Source organism: Crinia signifera, chromosome 2 (assembly GCF_055691185.1).
Source record: "Crinia signifera chromosome 2, ASM5569118v1, whole genome shotgun sequence".
In the NCBI taxonomy this organism is placed as follows: domain Eukaryota; kingdom Metazoa; phylum Chordata; class Amphibia; order Anura; family Myobatrachidae; genus Crinia; species Crinia signifera.
The window spans coordinates 138,953,407-138,975,519 of record NC_139218.1 but is presented as its reverse complement, the minus strand read 5'-3'; the positions used below and the strand labels follow the sequence as shown (position 1 = coordinate 138,975,519).

The window sequence follows — 22,113 nt, the reverse complement described above, 5'->3', positions numbered from 1 at the left end:
CCCTTGAGAGCAGGAGCCCGGCGGCAGATGACTCCATTGCCTCCCAGAGTTATGCAGCCTCTAGAGATACATGGTTCCGCTGGTTAAACTTCAAAGACTCCAAAACATTCAAGACTATTATTACATCTCTCCCCCCTTAGCCTCCACAGGATAGATCAGACTTCCTTGGTCAGTGATATTCTGGCTATAGGGTAGATTTATTTATGTATTCTCTCTATTATTCCTATTGTACTACCTGTCTACTTACAGTTATTACAGGACTTATATTTTATCCTCGTAGAAGCTAGAGCTGTTCTCTCCTCCCTCTCCCCTTCCTTCTTCACCTTTTCTTCCATGCTTTCCTTTCTCTCCTTGCTTCACCTACATCATGAGTGATTCCATGATTGTTATGCATGCTTTTCCCATGTCTACATTAAATTAGACTATGCGTTACATACTTGAAAAATATTTGTGCTGTTTTTGTTTTTTCTGTTCTTCACTTGTTTGTTTTCCATATGTAAACCAATAAAATCAATTTGCATCTGAAATGCTGGAAATCGCTTGATTAGGTCTGCTTCTTGCTTATTTAGAGGGGCATAGTATAATTAGTAGAAACCAGCATGGGTTTGTATAAAATCGTTCATGCCAAACTCACCTATTACATTTTTGCAAGGTCAGAAAAAACCTAGATATGGTGTATGCTGTAGATGTGGTTTACCTGGACTTGGCAAAAACTTTTGATACTTTGCTACATAAGAAGTGAATTTGGGTCTAGGCTCTCAGGGTAGAAATTTGTAGCTGGTTAAGAAACTGGCTGCGGGATAGAGAACAGAGAGTGGTGGTAAATGGTGCTTTTTTCAGGTTGGATACCTGCCCTAAGTGGTGTACCACAGGGATCAGTGCCCGGGAAGCTTCTATTTAACATATTCATTAATGATATAAAAGAGGAAGTACTAAGCTAAGTATCCATCTTTGTGGATGACACAAAACTGTGCAAGGTTATTAGAACAGATAAGGATGTTTCCTCGCTACGGAGGGATTTAAATAAATTAGATGAGTGGGCAGAAAAATGGAAAATGATGTTCTAAGCTGATAAATGTCAGGTCTTGGAAGACCTAACCAGTGTGCTACTTACAACCTAAATGGTATAGAAATGGGTAATTTAGATTTTGAAAATGACCTAGGAGTCCAAATTGGCAATGCTCAATGTCATGTAGCAGCCAATAAGGCCAAGAAGATACTAGCTTGTTTAAAAAGGGGCATGGAAGCTAGAGATACTCAAATAATACTGCCAGTGTACAAGGTGCTGGTTAGACCTAATCTGGAATTCGGAATACAAATCTGGTCTCCTCACTACAAAAAGGACATTATAAAACTGGAAAAAGTCCAGAGAAGGGCAGTCACGCTAATAAAAGGGTTGGTGTCATTAAGCTATGAGGACAGATTAGCCGAATTAGGAATGTTTACGCTGGAAAACAGATGTTTAAGAGGGGGCATGTAGAAATATATCAGGGGACAATATAACAAACTGTCAGGACATGGGGCCATGCACTCAAGCTAAAGGAGCAGAGATTTTTTACCCTCCAAAGGAAATACTTTTTATGGTCATGGCAGTAAAAGTATGGAACTTTCTTCCAGAAGAAGTGGTGGCGGCAGAAACAATAAATACACTTAAATTAAGGTTTTACAAGCATTTATTAGATAAAAACATCCATGGTTACAACATAATTAAGCCCAAAGTGCATTAGAAAAAAAAAATCAAACGGGGATTTAATATCTAGACAACACCCTCTAAACGGTCCTTGTAAAGATTGAACTTGATGGACATAAATCTTCTTTCAACCTAAATACTATGTTAGAAAATGATGGGTTTTAAAACCCATAAATTACCCCCTCAGGGATATAATTACTAAGATGGGAGTTCTACTGAAGATGGGATAATGCCCATAGCAACCAATAAGATTCTTCTTATTTATCTAGAAGATAATAGATAGAATCTGATTGATCCCAGCATCTAGGTTGGCTTCCGCAGTTGATTTGCTAAATTGATATGTCATGTACCCATTACAGTACGTGACAACATGGATTGATTCACTTGTGTTTATAGCGTATACAAAAAGTTTACAAGCAGGGTAGAATATGGAGCTGCAACTTTATTATATTGTCGTAGAATGCGAAAGAGGTGCTCTGATAAATGGGAGGACAGCAGAGGAGTTGAGAGGGAAGCAGTGGATAATCATGGCCAATTGCAGCAGCTGCATGAGAGATCAAACACTAAGCCACCTGGACACTTCGTGGAGTAGGTCCTTCCGCCTGCACACTGATAGAATTTGTTGGCGTTTAATGGGTTCAGATAAAAGCCATCACCTTTACCAGCACAGAAATTGGGGTCATCATCATTGGTTGGAGGAACACCCGGAGGGATAACTGGGGGCTTTGCTGTAGGGCCTGCAGGTGTAGTTGCAGCAGTGGTTTGGGGTGGGATCGCTGTGTCACATACACTCCCAGGGCAGTTTACGGTTGAACCTACGAAGTGAATTAAAACACCTCATAAATATACTAATCCTTTCATCTATAAACAAATACTCATCTACAATATAATGCAATATATTTAAAATGTAACCAATAATTAATACATAAAAATACTGGGGATGAGGAAGGAAGGAAGGGATGAGGAAGGAAGGGATGAGGAAGGAAGGGCTACACAGAAATGTCAAGGTGTGTACACACTTGTACAATTTAGACTATCTGCATACAATTTAGACAATATAGTGCAGATCTGCACTATATAGTCTATGCAGCCAAGACTTTCTGGCTGCGATACGGGAGCGCACATCGGGATCGCATCTTGATCGCAAGGGTTAAAACCCATACAATCTGCATGAGTTCCAGATGAGATTTTGACTATATAGTCAAAATCTCATGCACATTGTACAAGTGTGTACACACCATTAGTGATCATTTAACTTGCCAAATAATCAATTAATAACAATACTGTAACTGAACTGTAAAAAATATTTAAGAAAAAAGTAGTAATAAGTAAAATGAGTGGAATGGGCCACCCCGGCCTAAGAAGGAGAGTTATGACTAACGCTAGGTGCAGCACTATGGAGCCACCGCTACATTTATGTATAGATATGTGTAGCTATAGAAGTCAGGGCTGGTGTGCTGCAGAGAAGAGAAGCCAGTTGATAGTTTGGCATAGAGAGGCTGCGAGAAGTAAGAAGATTCAATAATGCAGGGAGTCATCATACGCTAGAAAACATTAGAGGTGAGACATAGAGAGAAGATGTAGATAAAGGTGCTGGAAGCATTGAAAGGTTTTGGAAGTGCTGAACTTTGGGATACAGTACCTATGATTTACACAGGTATATAAGTGTATATTGTTTAATAAATAAATATATGTATCTTTTTTTCTTAGCTTACACTGGGTGCCATCAAGCCTGGTCATTACAATGTGCACTAGTTCCATGTTTATTTCACTGCACACAAAGGCCCTAATTCAGGTTAATCATCAAATGATTTCTCCTGCATTCAGTCTCAAATGACATTTATTTTCGAGCGCTAGGATGAAGACGGGGCGGGCAGCTGACGTCCTGTGATGTCAGCCACCCACCCCCAGCAGGCATCGGCCCGTCCACATACCCATGTGACCGCCCAGCATTTTCATATAACGCTGAGCGTTCCCATGGGTTGGCCCAGTTTTCACCCCTGTTCACACCCGGCTCTCCCTCCCCGCAGCAAATGGCCCGGCGAGTGTGTAACTCCCCAAAGCCCATTCGCTCTTGGGGTTTGCACATGCACAAACTCCGGCCATGGGGGTTGGGACCGGATTCGGATCGCTACGAGCGATCCTGAATCGGCCTCAAAATGTAAATCACTGGATTGCAGAGAATATGCTTGTTCTGGATATTTATAGAAAAAAATATATAAAAAATATGCCATCATTATAAATATGTTTCCCATTAAAACAGTCTCATACCTCCCAGCAAGGATTTCAGGTGGTTAATCAGTGGATATTGCCCTTCATTACAGAATGATCCAAGGAAATCATCTAAATCAATGGTCCAAACCATAGCACCACCAAAACCACTTTCCTTTAAAAACTTTACCTAGGAAAAATGGGAGAAATCATTACAAATGGTCAAGCATTCCTTTTCTTAGTACAATATATCTATATCTATATTGGAAACTCCACAGAGCCATGTTTCCAAGCTTATCAACGTAAGCCATCTGTCTTCATGAACCAACTTTGACCCAATGGATATAAAAGTAATTGCTGAAATTGCTTGAATCCCACTACCTGTGATCTGGATCCTGCTTTATATAGGGTGTATGGACATAATTGGCACTGTATTTGCAAAATGGTTTATTGCTCTTTGCCAACAGGTTTGTTTCTGCCATAGGCGAATCTAAGGGGTGGTGCGCAGTAGCGCATGCAGGGGGGGTTTCTGAGTACCTAGAAACCCCCCAGGAATCTGAGGGCCCTAATCTGAAAGCTAAGTACAAGAATTTTAAAAATTGGACCTGGGGAACCGGAGATATCTGACTTCAAATCAGTGGTCCCATCCAAGCCTGTTAATTGCTTTTCCCAGTCAGATATTTCAGGTTGTGTCTGACTTAGAGTTTTTCTGAGGGTATATTCCAAAAGCCTCTCCCCCTTTGATGGACACTAATAGCTTGTCTCTACTGTTCCCAGAACCAGAGATATCAGCCTTCCAGCAGTTGGTTACTGCTCCAGCTCCACACACCTGGTATGTAGTTTTATATACTCAATGGCAGATTGCTCTGCGTCCTGAACTCTGATCCCCTAGTCCCCAGTACCATTTGGTAGGCGGGATTCTCTATTTTTTCATTCCAATAAAAGCTAAGAAATCTATTTCTGGGAACTGGAGATATCTGCAGTAAAGCAAGCTGTCCTCCCACCAAACATCCTCTACCACCCTGGAAGTTATGTATCGGGACCCCTTCATTCAGCCCAATGCCCCCTTCTCCCACCTCATCTCCCACCATCTGTGCAGTAAAGGGGTAATTAGTGGAAATTACTGAGCCCTACATGCTGAGTGGTTGATATAATACCCCCTACCACCCGCTTGATAGCTTCCGCTCATAGCACCCCCCACCCCTACCGCTGGAGGATAGGTAGGGGCCCCAATACATTGCTATGCCCAGGGGTCTACACTGCTGTTATGTATATATATATATATATATATATATATATATATATATATATATACATACACATTTGGTCTATCTATAATACTTTAACTGACCCGGCATATACTGGGTCACCTAAGTGTCCATATCCGTGCTTTGCTCCGCCCCTCTGGAAACCCCCTTCTGAAAATCCTGCGTTTGCCCCTGGTGCGGGGGTGCACCGGACCACCCATTAGACCCGGCAGCTAACATTGGGACACTCTATGGCAGCAGCGGCTATGCTCATGTCTTTGAGTGCTGAGCCTCCTACACCCACTGCACCAGCCGGACAGGGACATTTTTACAGGGGGACGAGCCGTGCAACTGCACAGGACACGGCAGCCAAACGGCTCGTCACGCTGTTACTACAGAATACTGCCGACGGAAAACTGTCCTTCTCCTCCTCCTCCAGTGAGTCATCTGTCATAGGCATGTTAATGACAATGTCAAGTGAAACTTTAAACAATATGCAAGTGATGCAGTGTAAACAATCGTGGGGCTAATGAATAGCTCAAGTTCTCAGTGGTGAGAACTTAAGCTATTCATTAGCCTCACCATTGTTTACACTGCATCACTTGCTTATTGTTTAAAGTTTCACTTGACATTGTCATTAACATGCCTATTTAGGTTCATGTGTAATACTTTGTACAGTGCACCAGCAATAAATGTGTTTTTCTTTGTAATCACAAACCATATATCCAGCATTATTTCTCCAAACACACACCTAGCGCAGGCCTCAAGAAAACCCACAGTTCATCATACCTCCCAACTGTCACGATTTTAGAGGGACAGTCCCGATTTTCGGGTCCTGTCCCGCTGTCCCACCCGCGGCAGGCATTGTCCCGCTGCGGGGGGTGGCAGTTGGGAGACCCCCCAATCTAGTAGAATAGACGCTGTGCGCATGCGCACAGCGTCTATTCTCGTATGAAAATGAGGTCGCGGCTAATTAGCATAAGCCGCGCCCTCATTTGCATACGCCCCACCCCCTTTTCGGGCGCTCGCGCGGCGAAGCCGCGCGAGTGTCCCTATTTCCTCCGGACAGAAGTTGGGAGGTATGGTTCATGGTATGATTTTTAAATTGTTTATATTATATTTTTATTGTGATAAAACTTATTTGCATTCTCACAATTTACAGAAATATGTTTTTAGAAAAAGTTCTATTTAAGAAATGATTGCACAATCCTGCTCTGCTCATACCCATTTTTATTTGTGGATCTTTGGATCTTTATCAGGCATTACCTGATTCAAAGCAGCTGCAATTTGTGAAGTGCGTGCATATTATTAGATACCGTATATAATATTTTATTTTGTAGTAGTTACACAACTGAGGGGTACTTGAATTGCACTCATTCTGTTTTCTTTTCATACATAGGAACAAATTGCACCCTGCTTGTTCTTTAAATGTGGTGCTCTGGTAATTATACCTTACAGTCAAAATGAACTCTCTGCTCAATCAAATGACACTGCTCTAAGGGGCATATTTTTGCAGAAAGCCCTCTGAAAATTATATTTTGTGGATGGCATTAGCCATTTTAGCCTTTAGACTACATTACCCCAAGTTAATTACCACCTGCACATGTATGGCCTGATAGCAGCGCATGTGCATTTAGCAAACAGAAGTACAGTATACTGTAGTGCTAGTTATCAAGTTTTCTTATACCCCTTTCAGACAGAAAATGAAATTACCGGGTGATGCAGTTCTACTCGGTAATTTCGTGAATAACACGGGTCCTTTTTCTGTGTGAAAGGGCACACCCGTGTAGTAAATCCCGTGTTTCCGACCCTGGAATTGACCAGGGTCAAGGACATGAGATTTATGACCCTTGTTGACCCTTTCACACAGAAGAAATACCCGTGTTATTCAGCAAATTACCAGGTAGAAATTTTCAACCCGGTAATTTGTTCTGCTGTGTGAAGGGGGGTCAGGCTGCTCCCGGCAAAATGACACAACATTTGAAATGCCGTGTATTTGCCGGGATTTTCAGACATTTCTGTCTGAAAGGGGTATTATTTTCTTCTCACAGACACAGGCTCTTAAAAGAGCTGTCTGTCCTTGCATGACTTTGGATACATTCAGGGCCACCGAGAGGTGGGGGGGAGCGGGTACTAATTACTCTGGCCCGAGCTTGCTGGAGGGGCCCGGCGTGGGCCCTGGACCAACCCCCCTTCCCCCTCCATCACAGCAGCACACACCTGCAGCATGTGCTGGGCTGACAGCAGTCTCAGCATGAGTGTCTCAATGACAGCGTGAGAGCTCCTGCTGAGCCTGCTGTCAGCACAGCACATGCTGTAGGTGTGTGCTGCTGCTGCTGAGGGGATGGGGGGGGGGGGGGGGGAGACAATACTAACAATCCCCCCTCTACTTTAGACTGTTTTTTCACCCCCTCCTAAACATTTTGGGGCATGTCCTAATTGCGGTAGGTGGCCGTCTGTGATTAGGTCCCCCCCTCTCGGCAGCCCTAGATACATTGCCCTGATACTGTAAAGAATTTCTTATTTAGGTGGTAAGACCAGGGCTTAAAGTGATTCTGAAGAGGTGGTGGAATACATTTCTGTCTGCCACCCAATCCCCTACCTCCATTAGGCAGAGCCAAGACCAGTGGTAAGATTTTTGGCACCCCCCTTCAGACCATAATGTTTTTCTGTTAGAATTACTGTGCAGGGCCATGGTAAAGGCTCCACCTCAACAGTTCCAAACCCCACCCCCCCCCGCGCCAACACACACACACTTTAACCGCCGTTTAACTAGTCACGATGAAACACCATCTTACTTTGCAGTCATAACTGTCCCTGTTGTCAAATCCAATCCACTCGTTAGCCTTGCAGGCATATGGCACCCTCTGGTCTGGAATCCATTTCACTTTGGCCCCTCCAAGCCAAGTACAGATCTAAAGAGAGTTTAGCATAGCGTATAGTGTTAAAATTCAGATATAATTGCACTGTTGCCAGAGTCAAAATAAATATGTTACATGGTGCGTTTGGAAGACAACACATTAAAATATGATATTGCATTCTAATTTGGTATATGACTAAAATGGTACGTTGTCCAATGGTGCAGAGTTTATATACATGTGCCAGAATTAGAGTAGATATTTTGAATGCAGGACTAAAGTTAAACTGTTTCAACGTTTACGAGAGTATGGAACCGTGCAGCACACGGTCTATGTGCCTATATTTGTGTATGTATACAAAATCCAATTTGGGAATTTGCTAAAAAGTACATACACACACGCCGATCTCTAAAATGATATCGAGCATAGTTTAGCACAGTTTAATGAACAAATAATTCTAAGGGCTATATTCAATGCCGAGGGGCGAGCTGTGACAGCTCGCCCCCCCCACACACACACATATACGTCAATTCCCCCTCGCCCCATTTTTGGGGCAAAGGGAAATCGGCGTATGCGACCGCAGAAGCAGCGAGACTCGTGGCTAAATGCAGTGGGCTCCCTGCATCAGCCACAAGCCTCCCTGTCCCGGAACTTAGAATAGGGTGAGCGGCCGGCGGGGGCAGTGGCGGATTAAGCACGGGGCGACAGGGGCGGTTGCCCCGGGGTCCCCACACATAAGGGGCACTGCTGCCAGTGTCGCCCTGTGCTTGGGTGGTGGGATCACAGGCGGGCTGGCGCAGTGCAGACGGGCAGGGGGTCCCTGCAGCGGTCTGGCCGGTCAGCGACAGGGTCCCTGCCGCAGATGGGAAGTCAGCGGCGGGGTCCCTGCAGCGGATGGGAACTAGTAGCCAATACCGCTACTAGTTCCCATCTGCTGCAGGGACCCCGCCACTGCATACACTGCAAGGACCACGGCGCTGACTGCTCAGACCACTGCAGGGACAGCCTGTGCTGCCCATGTACCAACCTACCCGGACGTGTGTGTGTGTCTGCGGGGGGGGGGGGGGGGGGTGTCTGTGGGGGCCCCCACAATTTTGTTGTCCAGGGCCCCCACTGACCTTAATCCGCCCCTGGGCGGGGGGTTAAACAGCAAGGATCGTTAAACCCCCTCGCCGGTCGCATTGAATATGGGCCTAACAGCCAACTTAAAAAAAAACAAAAAGGAAAAAAGGTTTAGTATAATTTGAAGGTACTGTAAATGGTTAAAATTGGGTTTCAGGACCTTAGATGATGTCAGTCACGATCACACTTAAGAGAGTGTATATTTTAAAGGTTCTCCAAACCCATTTATTTTTCAATATTACCCTATAATTTAGCTCCATAACAATAAGGACTGGTACAGGATATCAGCCATGACAACTCACTAGTTTGGTGGTAGAGGTGGGTGACCACCTAAGGAAGAGAACTTATGGACCCCATACATCTATGCACTGTTTTCCTGACCCAGCCAACCAGATCTGCTGGTCGGCGGTGAGTGCTCAGGGATTTTAAGCATGTTTAATATTCCCAATTCCCTAACTGTTGGGGATTGGGGCATTTGCAGCAATTAATTAGGGATGTACAGTATGGGGGCCATTATTTTTTAATGTGAAGAAAGTTTGAGTGTAAATTTAATAGTGCAATTTTATAGTGTATTTAGAGAAAACATAAATGGTTGGGCGTCATAATAGTAATTATTATACTGTATATTTATAGAGTCAAATAAAAGTTTCTCATATTGCATGCCATCTACATACAGTTGCATTAGGTTGCATGGAGGGTGATTAAGTGGGTATAGTATATAAAGGTGGAGTATTTTTATTATTAAAACATTTCTATTATCTTTTATGCATAGTGCGACACTAAGCATCTGTAGAAAGATAAAAGTAAAATGAATACAGACACTTCAATAAATTAAAACAAACAGCAGTAAAAGAAAGGTAAAATAATCAGATATAAAGAAACTAGGTGTTAGGACTCTGGGGAATATCCCCTCACCAAAACCCTAACTCCGTTGCCTCTAGCTGTGGTCAGCGGACAAGTGCGGTGCTAGGTTTCAACTATAACAGCCACGTTCGACGGACCAGGAACACGCTGACTTAGAAAACTCCCAGGACGCTATAACCGACGCCATAGTGAAGTCAGGAGGGAGTTTAAATAGTGCACTCCCTGCCTACAGGCATGGGAGTTGTGCTGCTGCCAGACGCCAGCGCTGGGCGGAAGTCCAGGACGTTGCCTAGCAATGCCCTGACGCAAGCCCGCCTGTCAATCACCGGCGGAAGTGCGGGGCTTTGCCAGGCAACGTCCCCGGGAGCTCCGTCCCACCTGCTCTGGCTGCCAAAGGTGCCCGCCGGACCCCGTCCCTGAGCCTCCCACAATAAGTACAGAAGGAGCACTCAGGGGCGCCGGGGGTCCACGGCACCTAACAGTACCCCCCTCTTGAGGAGAGGTCAACCGACCTCCAGAGCCAGGTTTCCCCGGGAACTCCTTAAAGAATTTATTCTTCATGGAAGGAGCATGAAGATCTTTATCAGAGACCCACAACCTTTCTTCTGGTCCATACCCCTTCCAGTGCACCAAAAAGGACATTCCCTTACGAGTGACCTTGGAGTCCAAGATGCTATCTACAAGGAATTCCATGTGACCCTGAACAAGGATCGGAGCAGGTCTCCAAAACCTGGCTGAAGGGCAGGCTTGAACAATGAACAATGGAAAGAATTATTGATTCTGAGGGCTTTGGGAAGAAGTCTGAACGCCACTGGATTGATTTTCTGAATAATATTGTATGGACCAATAAAGAGCATTGTATGGACCAATAGAGGACCCATTTTCTGCGAATGCTGACGTAACTTTATATTCTTGGTGGACAACCACACCCAATCTCCAATCTTAAAAGTACAAAGTCTCCGGTGACGGTCAGAAAAGCACCTTGCGGACATGGTCACAGAGGCAAGAGCCCTACGGACCATGTCCCAGATTGCTCTATTACTAGTCACCCACCTAGAATTACCTGTCCCGGCAAGAACAGGATCAAAAGAATTGGACCTAGGATGGAAACCGAAATTGCAAAAGAAAGGAGACATTTTGGTGCCATGCATTATTGTAGGCAAATTCCACAAATGGCAAGTTCTAAACCCAATCCCGCTGAGACTTAGAAACATAACAACACAGAAACTGCTCTAAGGTCTGATTCACTAGCTCCGTCTGTCCATTTGATTGAGGGTGATACCCGGAAGAAGGACTCAGCTTCATCCCAAGGGCAGAACAGACAGCCCTCCAAAAAGTGGGCACAAATTGGACCCCCCTATCAGAGATGATATCCATGGGTAACCCATGAAACCGAAAGACATGGGAGATAAAAAGGGAGGCCAACATTTGGGCGGAAGGTAGCCCAGGAAGGGGAACAAAGTGTGCCATTTTGCTAAACCTGTCCATTATCACCCAAATGGTGTTCTGTCCAGCAGAGTGTGGTAAATCTACCATGAAGTCCATGGAAATGTGAGACCAAGGTCAAGGGAACCAACTGACCCAAGGGGAGGCTGTGAGAAGATTTATTCCTAGAACAGACGTCACAAGCAGCAACAAACTTCTTAACATCCCTTCTTAACGAGGGCCACCTGATGACCTGAGAGAGTAACTTAAGGGTCTTAGAAACACTGGGATGACCAGCCGACCTACAAGAATGAAATTCGAAAAAAAAAAAAAATTCCCTGAGGTTAACAGGCACAAAAAGTCTCCCTGAAGGAATGGCATTGGGAGCCGAGACTTGAGCAAGCAACACTTGATCCATGAGACTTTGCGTGAGACCTACCAAAATGCGAGAAGGGGGAATGATGGGTTTAGGACACAGGTTTTCAACCTGTGGCCCTCCAGATGTTGTGGAACTACATGTCCCAGCATGCCCTGAGGTTTTTTGGCATGCTCTTATAGGAACAAATGGGGCAATGCATGTTGGAACATGTAGTTTCACAACATCTGGAGGGCCACAGGTTGAAAACCCATGGTTTTGGACAAGCATGAGGTTCCTGGACTGCAAAGAGGCTTCTAGAAAGAGCTCATAATTAAAGCGGGCAAAAAACAAGGTCCACCTGGCCTGCCTAGTATTGACCCTTTTGGCTGACTGCAGATAAGCAAGATTTTTGTGGTCGCTGAATATAGTAAGTTGAAACTTAGGTCCCTCTAACCAATGTCGCCATTCTTCTAGGGCAGACTTAATAGCAAGAAGCTCTCTGTTGCCGACATCGTAGTTGCATTCAGCAGCCGAGGACTTCCTGGAAAAGAAGGCACAGGGGTGAGAAAGACCATCCACTTTATCCACCTGAGAAAGAACCGCCCCAATGCCAATCTCAGACACATCAGCCTCCAGAACGAAACGAAGATCAGGATTGGGATTGCATAACACCTGAGCCGAGATGAACGCTCGTTCCTCTCGGCTCCTGAAACCCAATTTTAACCCTTTACAGTTCATTTTCTATTTTTAAGTTGGCTGTAAGGCCCATATTCAATGCGACCGGCGAGGGGGTTAAACGAATATCTCCCTGCACCTCTAGGCCTTGGCGTTTCTCGACCTTACTGGAAGGCATTCACCACATGTCCCCTTCCACCGCAATAAAGACAAAGGCCCTGCGAGCGTCGACGAGCCTTTTTCTGAGTAGACAACGGAGTGACCCCAATCTGCATGTGTTCCTCAAACTCCAACCCTATGTCAACCGGGGTACTCGAAGCGGGGACAGATGGGGAATCCCACTCAGAACGCCTCTCATGGACCTGCCTATCAATGCGGATAACCAACTGCATTAATTCATCTAGGGCAATGGTTTCCAAACTGTGCGCCGTGGCTCCCTGGGGTGCCTCGGGACACATGCAGGGGTGCCCTGGGTTGGTAGTCCAGGACCAACTAAAATTATTAATGGTTAATTATTTATAAGCAAAACCAGTGCTGGTGGCACTGCACTGTACTGTACTGTACTGTAATGTGTACAAACAGAAGCAATTCCTGCCCTTTTCCACATAACTGACCCTAAGAATAGCATATAAATCCAATCTAATTAAAATAAATTTGGCCTAGGGGTGCCGTGAAAAAAATTCTTATACTCTAGGGTGCCGTGATTAAAAAAAGATTGGGAACCCCTGATCTAGGGAGTTAGGGGCAGGATGCTGCACCAGCAAATCTTTGATTTGATCGACTAGACCCTGACAGAACGGGCTCCGCTAAACCGCCAAAACTCCAAGCAATATGCCTTGTCCGGGTCATCGTTAAGTACTAAATGGCCTGAAAAAAGGAATCCACTGACCGAAGGGCAGGACTGTCGGACTTAAGGGCGAACGCCCAGGTCTGTGGATCCCCCTGCAGGAGGGAAATTACGAGACCGACCCTCGAGCCTCAGAGCCTGAAGACAGGGGTCGTAACCGAAAATATAATTTGCACCCTTCCCTGAAATTAAAGAACTGAGACCGGTCACCAGAGAAGCAATCATTTTCGGTTCTTTTACCATGGTCGGCACAGCCAGGGACACCCTCCTGACCTCCTCTTGCGATTCCACCCTCAATGTGAGATCCTGAAGCTGCTGAGTCAGGAGATGGAGTTGGTCAGCAAATACCTGGGCTGGATTGACCGTGTTTGGATCTATAGTGAACCCACCGAGATATGGGCAGCGATAACAACTCTACCCACAAAAGTTAGGTTTCACCTATAACAGCCGCGACCGACCCTCGAGCCTGAAGACAGGAGTCGTAACCGAAAATATAATTTGCACCCTTCCCTGAAATTAAAGAACTGAGACCGGTCACCAGAGAAGTAATCATTTTCGGTTCTTTTACCATGGTCGGCACAGCCAGGGACACCCTCCTGACCTCCTCTTGCGATTCCACCCTCAATGTGAGATCCTGAAGCTGCTGAGTCAGGAGATGGAGTTGGTCAGCAAATACCTGGGCTGGATTGACCGGGTTTGGATCTATAGTGAACCCACCGAGATATGGGCAGCGATAACAACTCTACCCACAAAAGTTAGGTTTCACCTATAACAGCCGCGTTCGACGGGTCTTACGCGGGACAACATGTCTGCCGAGGAAGAGAGATGGCAAGGGGCAAAGCTAACTAATTCCCTACATGGGATGGGGTACCCCCAGAGCCCCCCAGGGGAGCAACAATGCTGAACAGATGACACACTAAAGATAAAGGAATAGGTGTAACAATACACAGGATGATAGAGAAATAACAATAGGAAATGCAACAATGCACAAGATGACTCCGGAAAGATATAAATAATACACAAGATTGGTAATGCTGACCAATCATCTGAGAGATGACCAGTGGATAAGATCAGGTACGCAGACACTGACAGGCAGGAACTGACAGACTGAAGAAAACACCCAGGACGCTATAACCGGCACCATAGTGAAGTCAGAAGGGAGTTTAAATAGTGCACTCCCTCCCCGCCTACAGGCATGGGAGTCGTGCTGCTGCTGCCGCCGGACGCCGCGACCTACCTACGGGCTCAAGATAGGTAAGTGTCAGTATGTATGGGCTTCGGATGTATTAAAGTTTTATTTTTCTTGTGTGTCAGTGTGTTTATTTGACTATTTTTACTATTTTAGTGCCAGCGGGCCCTTTAATGCCCCACATGCTGGGACTTGTGGTTCTCCAAGTTCCAGCTTGCGGGCGAGGCTTGCTGGGACTCATAGTTCTTAAACAATAGTTTATTCTATTTTTTCACACTCAATCAGCCAGGTGACCACCGCACAGGGTCACCGGGGACAGCACCAGGCTTCAGCCTGGTCAGGTAAGTCCTGGAGGGGGGGGGGGCTTTATTGGGGGGTCCCCACTCCCCCAGGGCCCCTAGCCAGGCTGACTGGTCAGTAGGGTTAATGTTTTGGCCGAGAGACGTTATCTAATAAGTGTCCCCCGGCTGTGACATTACCCTGCTGGCTGGTTTGGCCTGAGGCTGGTTCTTAAAATACGGGGGATCCCTAGTCATTTTGTCCCCCGTATTTTGGTAACCAGCCCCGGACCTAGAGCCTGGGGCTGGTTTTAAAAAATCAGTGAAGCCCTATTTGCCGGGTTTCCTGATTTTTTATTACCGGCCCCGGCTCTTTCAAAGCCTGGTACTGGTTACAGCCGTGGGGGGGGGGACCCCACACCGTTTTTTAAAATTGTTTATTTATTTCTCTTTTTTTTTTTTTACACACTGCAGCCTGCACGGATCTGACTGATCCGTGCAGACTGCCTGTACGAATTCGTATTAGCGGCCGTATATACGGCCAGCTAATACGAATCATTACGACATTGGAGGGTTACAAAGCAGTCGTACTTGACTGCTTTGTAAATTCCCCTCCGGAACACAACTTTGCATACGGCTGAAACAGCCGTATGCAGTCGTATTCATTCGTATTAAGAATACGAATACGATTTTTTGTATTCGTATTCTTAGTAAGTTTCCCCCTAAATGTCACCTCATAGTAGGCCCAAAAGCCAGCCTCCCCAGTGTATGGGCCAGATGATCCTGCTCCAGACACAGGGATCCCCACATCACAGCTATTAGGATTAGGGTTCCTGACTGTTCTTCCGTAAGTTGGGAATCCAATAAGGAGTTTTTCTGCAGGTACTCCATTATTTTTCCAGTAATTCATAGCAAACACCTGGGAATAAAGAGGACATATCAGTGAGGGAAATAGTATAGTATATTCCAACACTACCATGGGGAACAATATGTACAATGATTTAATAGGAGCGTTATTTACTAACAAAGCTTAAAAGATGCAATTCTGCATCAAAACATAGGCAATTAGGGCCAGATGTATCAAGCTTCAAAAAGTGATAAAGTGGAGAGTGATAAAAAAACCAACCAATCAGCTCCTGTCTGATATTTTTCAAACACAGCCTGTAACATGGCAGGTAGGAGCTGATTGGCTGGCTGTTTATCACTCTCCATTTTATCACTTTTGAAGCTTAGTACATCTGGCCCTATTTGAACTTTTACCTGCCTATAGTGAGTTAGACTGACCATACACCTAAAGATTGTTTGTCCAATCTGACTTGTTGGAACAATAATATTGTTATATATGGGTGCAAAGGACAATTGATCATTTGTTCGCAAACACTGAAAAACAGAAATAAAGGGGTTTATATACTAATATGGGCCTTCTATTGAAGATGGGATGTTGCTATAGGCAACCAATCAATTTATATCTATCATTTACCTTAAGGTGCTAAATAAATAAGAAGTAGATTCTGATTAGTTGCCCATAGCAACATCCTATCTTCCATGTAACACCTATCTTAGTAAATATAAACCCCTAATGGTGAATCAGACAAATTGGCTAAACCTATTTACATATAGTAGTTAAGGCTGAATAAAGACTTGTGTCCATCTAGTTCAACCTTGGCTAGCGTGTATGATCTATTAGCTTCATCCCTTATTATACAATGTGTATTCTGATATATTTAAAAACAGATTATGATTATTGTATGTACCCCTGGATGTTTTTACCCAATAGATGTTTGTCCAACCTTAATTTAAATGTATTTATTGTGTCTGCTGACACCACATCCCCAGGATGAGAGTTCCACAATTTAACTGCCCTGACCATAAAAATATTTCCTTCTAAGGGAACAAAATCTTCTTTCCTCTAATCTAAACTCATGCCCACGTGTCCCTGAGTCCTTCCTTACAGCAAAAAAGGGCGCCTGACAGTTCCTTATATCGGCCCCTGATATATTTGTATATGTTAAGCATGTCTACCCTTAAACGTCTCTTCTCCAGCGTAAACAATCCCAATTTGTTCAATCTGTCTTCATAGCTTCAATTCTTCATTCCCTTTATTAGCTTTGTTGCTCTTCTTTGGACTTTTTCCAGTTCTATGATGTCCTTTATTTATAGTGCGGGGCCCAGAACTGTACTCCATATTCTAGATGTGGTCTAACCAATATTTGTATATTGAAGGGTTAAAATTAGGAATCCATGTAGCATATGAGAAATGGCACGTAGACTGTCCTTACTATAGTTACGTGCAAGGTCATACATTGTAAGCCTAAGCATGCCTTATCTTTCGATACAGAGTTTCTACTCCCCCCTTTGGTTTCGGTATGCAGTATGTTCATGCATAAACTCCCTTATAATGGAACCCCCCCCCCCCCCCCTCTGCTACCCATTCTCTTGTGTATGATATCTTGTATGCCCCCTGTTGAATCTGCCCAGCAACTATTAACGACCAATAAGAATGTAACATATACTTGTATACTCCCATGTATTTTTGCCTTTTTAAGATGTTGTTAATCTCCAAATAAACCAGAGTGTTTCTTAACTCGCCACCGTGTGTTTGGTGTGTAGTGTTAAGTTACATTCTCACGGGTACCTAAGGGGCTTATCACATCGAGGGGCTAGAGATATATCCTTACAATCTGGGGGCTGAGTCCGGGATCAGCTTGACTGTCTCCAACGCGGTAAGATAGAGAATTTTGTTGTCTGTCTTTTCTGCCGTGGAATTGCAGCCAAAACGCTGAAACTGAACTGAGACAAGACCGTGTTCAGGGAACACGTGAGACAAAACCGTGTTCAGGGAACACGTGAGACAAAACCGTGTTCAGGGAACACGTGAGACAAAACCGTGTTCAGGGAACACGTGAGACAAAACCGTGTTCAGGGAACACGTGATACGAGACCGTGTTCAGGGAACACGTAATAAAGGTAATTCAAGTCCGGGACTTGAGATTACGTAGTTTATTGAGGAAAATTTAAAGGCGCCATAGTTTGGTATCTGGGATACCGTGGTGGATCAGGGATCCACAACCCCCTCGATTTGATCGCCTAAATATATGTATGTACATGTTTGTCTGTTAATGTTGCAACTGTGTATTTGTTTAAACACTCAGTAGACGGGTGGTAAGTGCACGTACGCTGAAGTGTTCTGTCTGTCTTATATACAATTGTACTGTATATTTTGTATTAAGGATACTCAGTAGACGGGTGGTAAGTGTACGGCCACTGAGTGTCATTTTTGTTTAGAGCAATCCTAAGTAGATTTGCAAAGTGATTTGGCTACTGAATGTCATTTTGTTTAAAGTGATTTTAAGTACAATTGCGACTTGACTTGTGACAGATATTATTGTGACCATATGGACGGACAGACTGTTATATTATGGGATCACATCAGAGTAAAGAAACAGAATATCCCCCGCCTTTACCAGGACAGACATGTAAAGAATATGTTGCCCGTGTCTCCCCCACAAATTACTATTTTATTAACCCTTGGGTAGACAATTTAGCGGGATGGATAGGATAATTAAAAATCGTCCCAAACCAATGATAACACCAATAGGATGCATAACATATTTAAAGAAAGCATGCAAAGGACGCAGCTTTACCCAAGAAGATATGAGACTCATTGTTGATGGTATAATTGACCATTACAATGGATGGGACTGGGAAAAAGTTCCACTTATCAGTGTACCCTCAGTCACACAAACAGCTGTAGGTTACCCACTTAACACACAAGAAGGCATAGATGCTATGTGGGATCAACTTGCTCCCCATAGCTGTAAGTTGTAAACAGAAAGTGTCAGAAACAGTGACAAATTTCTGGAAGAGATTCAAGAAGTGCTGGACCGAGGAAGCAGGTCTGCCGCTTCTGCATAATGATAATTTACTTGTTTCTACTTTCATTAATAATCTGCTGCCGATATATATATCCTCGCTGTGAAGCAGAGTGTTTCAACTTGGACCTCTGATACAGTGAAGGATTTTGAAAAACATTTGTATGAAAAGGAAGCAGCAGGTTGTTTTGAAGTTAGAAGAAACACTGTCACACCATCACATACCCTGTTCACACGCTTCCAAAATCAAAACAATCCTAGGAGACAGAATAAACCATTCCGTCCTCCTAGAGACAGACTACCTCAGAGGGCTCCTGCGGGACCCCCACCCAACAGGCAGACAAGCTGCTATAACTGTGAAAGGGATAGCCATTGGGCTAGAGACTGTCCGTTCCCTTCAAACAAACCCCGACAGGTCAGTAACCCCATGCAGCCCAGCCAACCCAGACCAAGAGACAACCCCAGATTTCAGATTGACTGGCAGGGACAGACCTTAAAGGGCCATGACATGGGAAAACATGAATTTACTGTAATACCTGACTGCCCAATCAATTTGCTAGGCAGAGATCTTCTCTCTGTGCTAGAAATCACAATCAGTCCATCAGAAGCAGGAAAAGGAATTGATGTTTCATCACCACACTTGCTCATGACTGACAGTTCTGACTCAAACACAGAATTAGACACTGTAAATCCTCAGATATGGTCAACAGGACCTCAGAGCAATAAACCAATTAATTGTTCCCATTGCACCCATTGTACCTGATGTAAACTCACCCATCTCAGCCATCCCTGTAGATGCCGCCTATTTCTCAGTAACCGATTTGAAAAAATGCATTTTTTAGCATACCTGTGGACACCCAGACACAACTGTTATTTGCATTTTCTTTTGAGGCCAGCAGTTAACATGATGCAGACTGCCACAGGAGTATATTGACTCCCCTGTTGTGTACAGCATCGTGCTCCAAGCCACATTAACCCCCTGGCACCCCCCCTATGGTTCAGTCCTGCTACAGTGTGCAGATGATCTGCTTATCTGTAGTTCAACAAAGGAGGCATGCCGAGAGGATGGTATATCACTGTTAAACTGGCTCTGTGAATGTGGGCACAAAGTGTCAAAAAAAAACAAAAATGCAATGGTGCAAAAAGGAATGTTGATTATTTAGGTTTTGTCTTGACAAAGGGAGAAAGGAAAGTCAGTCCACAACGCATCCAGTCTGTACTGGGTCTGGTCCGCCCAGAAAGAAATGCTGTCTTTTCTGGGAATGATAAACTATTGCAGACAGTGGATTTCTGACTGTTCCTACTATGATAACATTTTGAGACAAGCCACACTCAATGACAAACCTAAACAGATACAATGGTCACAAGAAATGTTAAATGCATATGAACGCCTTAAATGTATGTTTATGAAAAGTCCGGCATTGACCCTCCCAAACTATGTACAACCATTTCATTTATATGCAAGGGACAAATGTAAAACCATGGCGGGTGTGCTGACACAAGAACACGGAGGTAAGCTGCGCCCAGTTGCATTCTTTTCTAAAGTAATGCCTGTGTCGGTCCAGGGAATGCCTGCCTGTCTTCGGGCACTGGCGGCCTGTGCAATGGTGACTGAGATGGCAACCACACTCACTTTAGGAGCACCCACTGTTCTCCACACAACCCACAATGTGGTAGCCCTACTTAAGGGATTGCACACACAACACATGTCAGCCCAAAGACTTAGTGGATATGAGGTACTGCTGTTAGGAAGCCCCTCACTCACCATTAAGTATGCAAACGCATCCTCAGGCCCCGCACCCATTCTAAATGCACTTTTAGGACTAAAGGGCCCCCAGGATGACATTCCTGACGATCATGACTGTTCTGCATCAATAGAGTCAGAGACCTCCCCTAGACTTGACATTTCCCCTGTACCAATACCAGGTTCTGACCATGTATTTGTGGATGGTTCTTGTAGTAGACCCAATGACTCGACATATCAGGCAGGCTACGCAGTGGTACGCCTCCCAAATGACATCTTAGAAGCGAGACCCATTCCATATCAATCAGCACAAGCTGCAGAACTCATAGCGCTCACAAGAGCTTGCCAAATGTAGAAAGATAAATTTGATCACTGAACTACAAAGCTCAGCATCACAAAAAGACTTGGATGACTGGTTATTTCCAATATTGCAGAAAAATCCTATAACAGGATTGATCTGCAAAGAGGGGAAGCCATGCATACCACAATCAAGCGCCCCATTGTTCATTGCTCACTACCATGGGGTAGGACATCATAGCAAAATCACCACAGCTATACTTTTGAGCAAAGACTTTTATATCACAGATGCTAAAACATTGGTAGATTAGTACATTAGCAGATGTATTACCTGTCTGCGCAACAACCCTAATAACCCAATGAAAGCAAAGCATCAACACCTGGAGTACCCAACTACTCCTTTCACACATTTGCAAATTGATTTTACACATATACCTAACAAAGGTACAAAACAGGAGTATGCTTTGGTTATAGTGGATATGTTTCCACGATGGCCAGAGGCATTCCCAACAAAAGCAGAAGATGCTAAAACTGTAGCAAGAATTCTAACCCAAGAAATTATCCCTAGATGGGGATGCCCGCTGCAGATAGATAGCGACAAAGGCACTGCCTTTACAGCAAAAAATCACACAAGCTTTAGTGAAAGCCCTTCAAATAGAGTGGAAATTTCACATTCCCTATCATTCTCAAAGTTCAGGGATAGTGGAGAGGATGAATAGGACTTTAAAGGATAAACTTAGGAAAGCAACAGGAGGAACATTTAATAAATGGAAACAAACCCTCCCCATTATCCTAGCAGAAATTAGAATGACCCCCCAACAGACTCTGGGTTATTCACCTTTTGAAATACTAATAGGAAGACTTTTCCCCACACCCTGGGCTAAGAAACCACTAGTAGTACAGGAAGGAGATCTAGAACAAATTAGAGAAGAGTATGTCAGATCCCTCATGACCAGACTGAGTGAAATTGAAAATGATGTTGTACGTAAAAATCTTTTTAATCCACAGGAATCAACACATCCTTTTCAGGTCGGAGACAAAGTCGTTGTGAAGGTTCTCCCCAGGAATAAAGGTCCAGGAGATTTCACCTATGGTCCAGAGACGGAAGTCGTAGCAGTAACCAGGACGGCTGTCCTAACTGAAGAAGGCCCGACGTGGATACACGCATCCAGAGCGAAGAAAGTCCCGAGTAACGACCCGGATAGAGAACAGATCAAGGAAGGGGTACTAACGGGAGTAGACAACTCTGACCCCCAACAAGGCAAGGTACTAACGGGGGCAGACAGCCCTGACCTCCTACATGATGGAGAAGACGATTCACCAACAGATGAAGTCATTCCAGGATTCTGGACGATGGTGGATAACGTATATTATTCCATTAATTCTTGTCTGCCAGATACCTTTGCACAAAAACTGAAGTGGACATGACTGAAAAG

At 44.4% G+C, this 22,113-nt stretch overlaps 1 protein-coding gene across 2 annotated transcripts in view; it reads right to left on the bottom strand.

Annotated features, from left to right (window-relative positions):
• Positions 1 to 1,655: 1,655 nt before the first annotated feature.
• Positions 1,656 to 22,113, bottom strand: part of LOC146060098 (acidic mammalian chitinase-like) — a 32,773-nt gene continuing 12,315 nt past the window's right edge. For both annotated transcript variants that reach the window (XM_083172982.1, XM_083172981.1), the window contains 4 exons: positions 15,498 to 15,683; positions 7,947 to 8,063; positions 3,962 to 4,091; positions 1,656 to 2,505 (listed from right to left, as the gene is read on the bottom strand). In XM_083172982.1, the coding sequence (XP_083029108.1) occupies positions 2,216 to 2,505; positions 3,962 to 4,091; positions 7,947 to 8,063; positions 15,498 to 15,683 (723 nt within the window). In that variant the 3' untranslated portion in view covers positions 1,656 to 2,215. The remainder of the gene's footprint in view (positions 2,506 to 3,961; positions 4,092 to 7,946; positions 8,064 to 15,497; positions 15,684 to 22,113) is intronic.